Source organism: Gavia stellata, chromosome 13 (assembly GCF_030936135.1).
Source record: "Gavia stellata isolate bGavSte3 chromosome 13, bGavSte3.hap2, whole genome shotgun sequence".
In the NCBI taxonomy this organism is placed as follows: Eukaryota; Metazoa; Chordata; class Aves; order Gaviiformes; family Gaviidae; genus Gavia; species Gavia stellata.
Genome location: NC_082606.1, coordinates 13134534 through 13146018, shown reverse-complemented (window position 1 = coordinate 13146018; position 11485 = coordinate 13134534). Strand labels below are relative to the sequence as shown.

The window sequence follows — 11485 nt, the reverse complement described above, 5'->3', positions numbered from 1 at the left end:
CAAGGTATTAAGCACTGACCACCTTTTCACTGCTACTGTATTTTGGCATCTGCTTTTAAGAAAGCAAGCCTGTAGATATGGCACATATAAAACACCTTACATTTTACATAGTATGGGACTTACTTCCTCCTATTTAATATTCTGGAAGCTTTTCTATTTTTTAAGTATTCACTGTCCTTTGGAAACTTCACAACATATTTTAAATTAAATGTTCTTATTATGCCAGCATTTGTACTGAAAAGTAGGAAATCTACAGTAAAACTAAGCTGTTCCACAATGCTTTACTTAAGTATCTCCATTACTTGTTTCATCAGATAGAAACCTAGCCAAAGCAAACAAGATTTTAATTTATTCATTATTTGAGATCACAGATTTTTCACAAATGAAATTTTACTGTGTTTCATACACACTGAAAACTACAGTAAGTACAGGAAAGCAGCAAAGATCTAAGACATTGCAAAGTCTTTGTAATATATTTAAAAATACCTATGCCACATTACTCCTTTTTGATTCAAGAGGCTAATTCTTGATTATAAAATTTTTCATAAAATTCCAAGTCTTTCATGTTTAAGGATGGTTTTACAGTCCTCAGGGATTTTACAAAATGCTCATGTTTTACAGCAGTTGCTTCAAGTCCATTCTCTTGCAATGCCAACAAAGCAGCCTTTAAAAGAAAAAAAGAAACAAGTTGAAGTGCTTATAATGTTTGAAGTTGCAAAGAAGTTACTGTAAGTATTCTAAAATATTTTACATGAAACCTAATTTTAGGTAAAGCATCTGAAAACAGCATTGTATAATTTACGGTTATTTAACAATAGATAAACATCAAATAATATTACTATAATTTTTTCATTCACTTTTTTGTCTGGATTAGACAATATATCCTTGATCACTTATATTTTTTTATTTTCTTTCTAGTCTTCTCTCTTTTATAGAACTTATCTCAAATGCTTACAGATTTCTCTTCTCAATTTTCATCTCTCTAACCTTGACAGGACACGCTAATTTCAGCTAAAAATGCTGCAGTTGCTTGCAGTACATAGAATACAATTCATCTAGACGTGAACTTGGATTAGAAAGGGCCATGTGAAACAAAGGGTAGTACAGTTCCTTAACATCTAGTAAATTCTCACAGAAAGCCTTTATTCTTATTTGGCTTTTTTGTTTAAAGAATTAACCCTTGTTCAGTTCTTCTGTTTTACTCATATCTTTGTATTTTCCATTACAAACTATGAAAGAATCTGTACTACAGATGGCTTGGTAACATCTATGAGTTAGCTCTCTTTTTTCATTGAAAGGTTTCATTTACAGTTTATTTCACAGATTAACCATGAATATTTCTTACCTCCTTGCACAGATTTTCAATATCAGCTCCAGAGAAGAGGTCTGTTAGGACTGCCACATCTTGTAATGACACGTCAGTATCTAACGGAATTTTTTCTGTGCAGATTTTCAAAATAGATAGCCTTCCCTGTAAGTTGGTGCATATTTCAGAAGAAAACAAAAAACAAACCAGCCAATAATTAATCCCTCTCCAAAGCAGTACCAAATCTGAAATCAGAACTAAGGAAAATCCAGAAGAGTACCAAAACAACATGTTTTTTGGTGGAAGAGTGAATAAAATGCTATTAACAGAGATAATACTTACTCTTATGGTTATGTTTATCTCCTATATAAAGTCTGTTATTCACATTTACTCAATACTTCATGTAAACACAGTATTTTAGACTGAAGACTCCATATTTAGCCTGCTTTGGGTCAACTCTTTCTATTTTGGAAAGCTCAGGACAAGTAGGTACACTATTCTTGGGAACAGGGCACAAGAATGATTTGAAGCAAGGACAGACAACTTGTTATGGTACTTCCTAAACTGCAGCTTGATTTTGTAAATACAGAATTTTGTCTGTTTTCTATATGCAATAGTATAACTAAATATAATAGTAAAACTTCATACACCAGTTAAAATGTTTAAATTACAAATGTGATTATTCCTTTTTAAACTTCTTCGTTGTAACTTGAGTTTGGTGACTGATTTTCGGTGAATCATCCATCAATTGTTAAACATGTTATAGGAATATGGCCCCTTTGCTCTTAAAGTAAAGTATACTGGCAATCAATATCTCTCCATTTAAAGCCATATACGGATTTGTAATACATCACCTGCAGATCTGGAGGTGGAATATAGATCACCTTGTCTAGCCTTCCAGGACGCAATAAGGCATCATCCAGCATATCTGGTCTATTAGTTGCAGCCACTACCATGAAATCTTTGTTCAAAGTTTCCTGAAACTCTAGCTGAGTAAGAGATGATATAAACAAGTTAGTGCAACATGGTTAAGATACATATTATTTAAAGACATTAGTTAACTACTAATGAGAAAAGGGGAAGGGCGAAAAGATGATGTATCTCCGCATGTAGCTATTATCCTTTCAATATTAATATTTTAATTTTCTTGGAGTAAAAAATGCCTTGGTGCAGGCCAGAACAGATGACAAGGAAGAAATACAGTTAGTATCTGCCTTAATGACAAATACAGACGTTTCTTTGGCCAGATTGTAACAAAGACCTTTTATATGCAAAAATTCAGTATCCTGCAATTCTGAAACTGTTTTCTTCATTTTTTTCCCCAGAGAACATCATAATATGAAGACGGAAATGTAAACACCTAAAAGCTAAATATTAAATGTTGTGAACAATTCACTGAAAAGTCCAGCTTAAATAACTGTTCATAACTGTCCTGGTTTTGTATGAAGTATGTATGAGAAAGCACTGCAAATGAAGTAGGGGAAATGCTTATAAAAAGTAAGTTCAGGAAGGAACCTGTATAATAGTAAAAATAGCACAATTAGTCTAAAAAATTACCCTAGTGTCAAGCAAGAGGATTTTTGTGACAGAAGATGAACAGGAACTAGTAATGCTCATTAGCTTGTGTGGGTATTTTGTTCAAACAAACTAAGTCTCACTGAAGAACAGTGTATGTAAAAACAGCTGGCAGCCTATATATGGTATTGTCTAAAAACTAGAAATTATGACAGAGTAGAAGAGGCTCTTGCATATTTTCAAGCTCAAGGATTTTAGGTTTAAAAAATGTGAATGCCAACAACTAATTTTTTTTTGCGAACAACTGAACAGCATTTATCATTCTTCCAAAATAGAAAAGGGAACAGAAATACCTTTCTTTCCTTGTCACCCTCAAGCTGTAGTTTGCTTTCTCTTCTTTCTGTGACTTTCAGCCCAATACCATCCAACTCATTGAGAAGAACAGAAAGCAGCCGCTCTGAGACACCATGGCCAGTTTTGCAGTGTGACCGAGATCCCAAGATAGAATCAATCTCATCTAGGAATATTATTGCTGGAGTATTTGCTCTTGCTTGGCGAAAAACCTTTTTTTTTTTTAATATTAATAAAGTAAAACATTAATGCATATATTCTATCAGGTAAGGTGAAAACACCTATTTACATATACTCTGTATTTTACTTACTTAATTTTAAAGATACATTCATAAAGATTCACAAAAGCTGTTCCAGCTTACGTTTACTATAGTCAAATTCTGCTTCTTAAATTCTTAAATGAACTGAAAACAAAAGGGTAGAAATACTTTCAGAGTTTAAACCCGGTGTAATTTTAGGGCTAGATTCTCAGTTTATACAAATGTCAATCTGTAAACCATTTCTATTTAATAATCAGATGAGAGCTTTAACTATCATCTTTTCAATAAGAAAATTTAGGCCTAACTAATACTTTACAAAAATCAAGCAAAAATGAACTATAGACCTTACACAAATTAAAAACTGTACCTGAGACAAAATCTTCTCCGAATCTCCAACGTAAGGTGAGAAAAGGTCAGCACCACTTACAGAAAGAAAGGAACAGTGACAACTTGTGGCCACAGCCTTCACCAGTGTGGTTTTGGCACACCCTGATGGCCCATAGAGAAGAATACCTTTTGGATGAGACAGGCCCATCCTAGCAAATGCCTGAGGAAATTTCATAGGCCACTCAATACTCTGTCAATACATAAAAAAGGGATGAAATTCTTAGTAAGAAAACTGGAATTCATAGGCAATCAATAAAATTGATGAGCACATTATTTCCTCTCCTTGCTACAAACGTTAATTTGAAATAACAGAATACTAATTTGGTCTTCCTTCATATAATGCCTCCCTTCTTAAAGTTTCCTCTCTGTCTCAAACAGAACAAAAGGTAGTCCTTGAGAGATGATACACAAGAGCTATCTCTGGCTACAAATTCAGGAATGGACAAATTATCTGGCAACAAGTGTTTTTCAGCTACTAAAAAACATGTTTATTTTCCCATGATATTACACTTGGTGGTGATATCATGTGACTGGAAGATTTCTAACTCATAAACATTGTAATATATTAATGTAGTATAAAAGATGTTTAAAATAAAATTTATAATCAGGTAATTTGCAAGAGAATTAATTTCCATAATGTAGCATACAGAACACCTTGGAGGACATGCTTATTAAACTAGCCGTTTATCTAAATTTGTTTTATACGTTACCTGTTTTAACTTTAATTTCACATCTTCAAGACCACCAATTTGGTCCCAAGTGACAGGTTTACACTCTGTTAGTCCAACTGCACTTCGAAAAGAGGATGGCTGAATTTTTTTAAAAGCTTCTTGGAAATCTGCCATGTTAATCACCATTTCAGCTGAATCCTGAAGAAACCCAGATAAAGCATATTAACAATATTTTTACATAATAACTTATAATGCTGCATTAGTATGCAAAACATTTCACACAAAGGCCAAATGCAACTCATAAAGAAGCAAATTCCTGCCCTAACAAGATTAAGCACTGCAGGTGTAAGATGTAACGCAAAGTAGAATATATTCTCTTTAATGGCAAGTTTTTACATAGGAAAAACCAATTTTAACAGAATTTAATGTTTTAGTGAAAATTACTGTTTTTCCCTAAATTATAGCACCATTACACAGTGATCTGCTAAATCAGATGGTTGCTAGTTTCAGCGTTACTACACACCAAATCCTAGAATCTCTTGAATAGAAATAAAAATGTTCTAGCATCCATTTTCACCACATACCGGAGAAAGTAAGACACTTTATCTCAAACAGGCTAAAAAATACCATTATTAAACTACAGATGCGGTAACAGAACTAAGATGTATTTTACAAAGGTGCTTGCAGTTCTCAAGGCAACTAGGCCATCTACTTATTAATTATTTTCATTTGTCCATCTATTTGTTTCTGGGATACCAGGCTCAAATTATTTTGTTTATTATTTTCAATATTTGTAAGGTATCTGGAGGAGATGGAAGCTCTAGAAATACGATGCTCTTTTTTTTTTCTACCCCTGAGTGAAGACAGAGGTTTCTAGCATTCTCTGTAGATGCTCTGACTCTGGAAATTTTGCAAATAACGGCTTTAAATTTCTGCTCAGCCATTACAGATGAAAAAACACAGCAAATTATATATATCACAATTCTTGCAAAAGTCAGAATAAATAATATTAAGAAATAGATATTATAGATATGGAATTAGAGAATTGCTAAGAAGTTAAATTTCTGCACATTGGGCAGTTGTATACCTTGTGTCTACAACAATGTTATACCCAGCCATACAACCCAAATGGTAATCATTATTATCACTAGCAGTTATATATTTATGTGTTAACCTAAATTTTAATTTAATAAACAGTTATTATTAAGAAGTAGAATTCTAAATCACTGATAGCTTCAAAAGAGAGCTTTGGTGGACATTATAGTTTAGTTTGCCAAAAAAAGACTAAAATCTCTGCTTTGCACAATCCTAAAAAGATAAGGAGAGGATAAAAACTTTCAGCAAAGCTTTTCACCTAGAAAGGAGAAAACAATCTTTTCAGGTGAGAACTGATAGGACTAGCAAAATGGTGTATTTATGTTTATAACACAATTGTTTTTTTTCAGTATTTTAATTTGTGAGTTCTTCAACTTGTTGAGCTTTTCAAGTAAAGCCAAATATTAATGGAGAAAGGGTGGTATATACATTAATGACATTCTTCTTGACTAATTTGCAACCATACCAAAGAGCTGTGGAACACAGCCTGCATAGCAGCTTCTCTGCAGAGTGCTGTAAGGTCAGCTCCAACATACCCAGTTGTCATTTCTGCCAGTTTAACCAAATCAGTGTCTGTTGAAATCGGCATACTAGCTGTAAGCAACTGCAGGATGGATTTTCTTTGCGTAAGTGTTGGGGTCCCAATAATAACCTAAACCAAATAGAATAAACAAAAATTTTCAGTAGATATTATGCTATATTCCTTTTATTTTTTAGACCTAGGCAAGCGTCTTTTTCTCTGCTTCATACTACTTACGGAAGATTTATACATACTTACACTGCAACTAAAGAATTTTACAAGAAACTTATCACCAGCACTACCTGAATGAAAAATATTTAAAATACCCTTCATTTACACTTACTTTCCAAGTGAACAGTGTTTGTATAAACAGTTGTTCATAAGACACTGTCAGCTAGTGTCCACCAAGTCCTATTTTAAGGTAATTTCAATGCAAGACATAACACTGAAATAATAATTTCCTTGCATCACAAGGACTGAATTAGAGTCATCCAAAAGGAAAAAAAAAAATCAGTTAGATAATCATTCACACATTATTAAAAACCTGGTAAAATACCACCATAAAATAGATCTCAACAATCTATAAATCCTGGAAAATACTAAAAATTTTAATTGTGAAAGCATAAAAGCACTTGACTAAACTTGATGACCCAGGAGTGCATTTAGCCAGCAAAATAAACAATACAAGCAAAAGCACTGTGTGTTGCATAACTGCACGTGTTCTTTCTTCTTTTGACCGTTAGGTAGCAGAAGTTTTCCAGAGTAGACCTAGCCTCTGTAACTGAAATCTGAATAGAATTTTTGACACAACAGGTTACTAGTTCCCTGTCACAGTAAACTTTTAAGGAGAGATGCATATATCTTCAATCTGGGATTTAAATGAGAAAAATCTAAGTCTGTAATGCTAAGCATCTGTAAGCAAAAGAAAACCCTCAAGAAGAGGTCCATGTCTTTGTGATAAAGAAATATGAAGACTCCCCTTGTCCATTTTCGAGTATTTGGAGCTCCCAGTTTCCCCGAGTAAAATGTGCTCCCTACTTCAGCCAAGCTGCAGTAAACTAAAGAAACAGGACACGTGTCTCAAGCCTGTAGAATCCCACTATGAAACATGACTAGTAGGCATAAAAAGAAAAAATTTAAAATTACTTTATTAACTGCCCCCTGCTCCACCTCATAAAGGAAGGAAAAAAGAGAGCGTATGAATAACAGGGTTTGCTTACCTCTCTGTCAAATCTGCCAGGTCTTCTCAGGGCAGGGTCTAAGGCATCAGGCCTGTTTGTTGCTGCTATAATGACCATCTTACCCTCACTACCTACACCATCCAGTAGCGTTAGCAACTGAGCAACAATACGATCTTCAGGAGCATTGTTTGAACTTCCTCGCTTTGGGCATAAAGAGTCAACTTCATCAATAAAGAGAATGGTTGGGCCTTCACATGACATTTCTCTGCCCTTCTCAAAGACTCTTCGCAAATTCTCTTCACATTCCCCTGGTCTTGAACCATAGAGGGCTGGGCCACTGATGCAAAACAGATATGCACCTGCTTCTTTTGCTACTGCCTTTACCATAAGAGTTTTCCCTACACCTGGGGGCCCTATTAATAGCACTCCATTAGGGACAGAAAGCCCTAGTGCCTTAAAAGTTTTTGGAAAGCGGAAAGGCAGATCAATCATTTCTTTCAAAGACTTTCCCACATCATCTAGTCCCGCAATTGAAGTTTTGGCAGTGTCTTCTGATAAATGTCTGTACCATTCAAAAGTGACCACCTCCTTAATTTTTATGCTTGTTTGGGGGGTTATCAGTCCAGCTTCATCCATCAAAAGGTCTACAGACAGTATTTCAATATACACCACAGGATTTTCAAGATTTGGGGCAACACTAACAACATAATGAAGTGAAACATAAACATTTCTTAGCACTTCTCTGATTGTCTCCTGCAGCACTGCTCTGGGAGTCGACTTTTTCAGTGCAGAGCTCTTAAGGACCACTTTCACAGTCGCTTTTTTTAACTGGCGATACGGCAGAAGCTTCAGCTGGCCGACATTCAGCGTGAGGCCCTTCAGGTCCCTTGCAGTTACACCTGCGGTTCTGCACGTCAGATCAACCTGCAGGTACCCGTCCGCCAAATCGTGCCTGGGCCACGCCGTGCACAAACAGCAGCCGGTAGGCAGAGAGATCCTCAGCGGGGCGCCGATCCTGGCCCCCAGGAAGGAGAGAGTGGCAGGTCCTATCCTGCACCTCTGGGTGCCTTCGTCTCCCGGGTCCAGGAGGAGCAGCTTTAAGGCTGCCGCCTCCATCGCGGACTTGCGCGGCACCCCTCCGCGAGAGAGGGCAACAACTCCCCTTCCTCCTCTGGGCGGCCCGGTCCAGCTCCTTACTCACCCCGCCTCGCCCTCCCGCGGGCCTCACGCTCCGCCGCCACCAGGCCTGCCAGGCCTCCCGCCGCCGCCCACCGCCCCGCGGCTAACCGACCGGGCCAGGGCAGCTCCCGCGCAATTGCCGCGCGGCACTGACAGGCGGCACCTACCGCACAGGCGGCACCTACCGCACAGGCGGCACCTACCGCGCACGCGCCACAGCGGAGCACGCGCACTAGGAGGGAGCGGGCTCGGCGGGGCGGAGCACTGCCTTCCCTCACGCTCCCGCCCCAGCCGCCGCTGAGGGCGTTCCTTTTTGAAGGGCCCTCAAAGCGCTGACTTGTGAGGTGAGCGCTGCGTCCTGGTGACAAGCTGCCCAGCTGCAAGCCGCTTCTCGGCTTCTTGTACCCTCTTCCCACAGGCGAAATGGATTGACCCCCCTCCTCATTGCCCCCCGGCTTGTTCTCCACAGAGCTGGTCGTGGCGGGGCTCGCTCGCCTCCCTCATTTCGTCTCCTCAGCGCCTCCCGCTTGTTGGGTTGGCTCTTCTTAACCATGTTCCCAAAAGTTGGGCTCCCCCTTTCCCGTGTCCCCTGCCAGTGCTTCCCTTGACTTAGGGTTGCACCTTTCTCACCAGCAGTTGGGGTTGAGTCAATTGTAGGTGCTGGTTAAGAAAAACAAGTGGGGAGCCACACAATTGACTTGGGAAGCTGCTGTTACAAGTAATTAGGACACAAATACTTACTCAACAGTTGGTAAAACTATAGTAGCAGGTTGCTCTGACAAATGCTCAGTCAGCATTTTAAAAAAAAATAGTTGTATAAATTTTTGGTCCGCTGCCTTCTTAAATTGTGCCATGAATTATACAGTACTTTTATGAAAACATTCCAGGAGATCTGTCAGCATTGTGGGATGTAAGGTAAAATCATGATCGGTAAAATTTAGTATGTGCATAATTTTATTCTTGCAAGTAGCTTCATTGTAAGTAAAGTTACACATGTACTGAATACATACAGACTTCATTTGAGACCACATACATGCAAGAATTGGGATCTCAAATACATAATGCCAGTCAGACGTAGTGATGCTCACAGAAAACGCAGAGAGGGTGGTTAACAGCACAACTACAAACTGTCCAGCATATATTTTTAAGGCCTCTGGAGGGGAAGAATAAGGAAATCTTTTTGGTGGTGTCCTGCTTAATCACATTCCTTACTGAACCAAGGGCTGTATACACAAAATATTTTGGTAAGCCATACGAACAAAAGCAGACAGTGTTAGCAGAGCCAGTTCAGCTAACTTTAAATGCTGAGTAGGAAGTCAGAAGAAAGGTGTAAGGCTGAGTGGTGTGAAAACCAGCAAGCCTTCTCTTTATGCCAATTTATGTGCAAAAGGGCCTGTGTTCTATTTCCTTTCAGTTCATGACCAAATTTTCTCCTTTCAGTGTTTATTTTCTGTTCCTTTTCTCCAGGATATCTACTTAATGTTTCTTTACATAGCACATTTTTGTCCTGCACATACATGCAAATGCTTATATGGAACATGCTTATATGGAATATGCAGACTTACTAGGTATTTAGTGTGGGACAGACTAATGTCTGTCCAGAGAATGTACAGACAAAAGATTATAAGGAGCTTTCATTTCAAGAAGGAGAATGTATTTTCAAGCCAATGTCTTATAAACACATTCTCTTGTTTTATTTCTTTCCCTCAAAGGTTCTCGTAAACACAAGTGCTCTCGAGTACGTACTCGATTAAACAAAAACCATACTCTGTTTGAAATGGCAGATTTGTGTTTCAGAGTTCCAAACTGTAAGTGGTAGACCCTCTGCTTGGTTTTAAAAAGTTGTGTTTAAGAAAGAAAAGTATGGAAAAGTGCATATTTGAAATGAGCTCTGTGGTTTATATTCATATATAGTTGTTCTTTGTAACAGACTTACTGTAACATCTGGAAAATCTGATTTCTTATGAAAAGGAAAACACCTGCAAATCCAATCTTGCGTGACAAAGAATTCCAAGTAATAGTTGTTATAATTATTGATCTGAGCTTCTGTTGGCTTTAGTGAGGACAAGTTTAGGTCTTCTTGCTGATTTGCGTGGAAGAGGTGCTTTGTAGTAATCCATCTATTTTTCCAATTTAAAATTTACTTTGATACAGATTTGCGTAAATATAATTGGATAAGTAGCACAGCAACAGTTTCTTTTCCTTCCTGCCTTCTGTTTATAATAGTTCCATGATCAATTTAGACAGAAAAAGAGGGGGTTCCCACCCTTTATCTGCGTCATTATATAATTCCTGTCCTTCCTTTTAATAATAAAAGCATGAGTATGGCAAAGATGATGAGCTTGTTTGGTGTAGTACTATTTTTTTTCTTGGTGAGTTAGTTAACTGGCACTAAATCTTGATTTTGTGCATTGCGCTGCCATGCAAATGCTTGTGGCAGTGCAAAAAATGGCTTGAAATGGGCAGCTGGCAGAGGAGGGAGGGCTGTGACCTCTTTCGGTGGCAGTTCCAGCTTGTATCATCACATTGATTGTGGAAATGCAGGCGATGGTTTAGGAGAAAAACAAGACAAAGCCACCAGCCTGCTTGGCAGGTACCCACCAGTAATCATTTCTGAAATATGGACGGAATACTTCTTGTTTCACAAAAATGTGAAATGGGAATGAAGTACTAATTCATGAAACACAGTAGTCTTACATGAGAATAGTTAATTTGACAGTGTTGATGCACACTGCTAGTATTTTCGGGTTTACTCTAGTTATCTATAAATTAATTACTAAGTGTAAAACATACATATAACAATAACACACTTGGTATCCAACATAAAAACTATGATACTGTTGCTTGATGTGCACATCTCAGTCAATGAATTTTAACTTAAACTTCTTCAATTTTTAACTGTAGTGTATTGTTGTAGTACGGAATTTTTTACTTTAAGACACTGATAGTTCAGTTCTTTTTAGTATAATGAGGTGGAGCCCAAAAACCACTAATATGACTTTTTGAAAGTGCGCAGGATT

The 11485-nt window shown here is 37.6% G+C and overlaps 1 protein-coding gene across 1 annotated transcript; it reads right to left on the bottom strand.

The window, feature by feature from the left end:
• Positions 1-400: 400 nt before the first annotated feature.
• On the bottom strand, positions 401-8405 carry AFG2B (AFG2 AAA ATPase homolog B). Its single transcript, XM_009819232.2, has 8 exons — positions 7326-8405; positions 6052-6237; positions 4530-4688; positions 3800-4009; positions 3175-3384; positions 2161-2295; positions 1346-1471; positions 401-664 (listed from the first exon to the last, which is right to left on the bottom strand). Exons 1-8 carry the CDS (start codon positions 8400-8402, stop codon positions 512-514), a joined length of 2256 nt encoding a protein of 751 aa, XP_009817534.2. The 5' UTR covers positions 8403-8405; the 3' UTR covers positions 401-511.
• Between the last annotated feature and the right edge of the window lie 3080 nt (positions 8406-11485).

Coding starts and splice junctions, on each gene's coding strand:
- AFG2B (XM_009819232.2), bottom strand. CDS start 8,402: ATGGAGGCGGCAGCCTTAAAGCTGCTCCTCCTGGACCCGGGAGACGAA. Junction 1,472..2,160: donor TTCCACCTCCAGATCTGCAG/GTGATGTATTAC, acceptor ACCAACTTACAG/GGAAGGCTATCTATTTTGAA. Junction 665..1,345: donor TTGAAAATCTGTGCAAGGAG/GTAAGAAATATT, acceptor TTTCTTTTAAAG/GCTGCTTTGTTGGCATTGCA.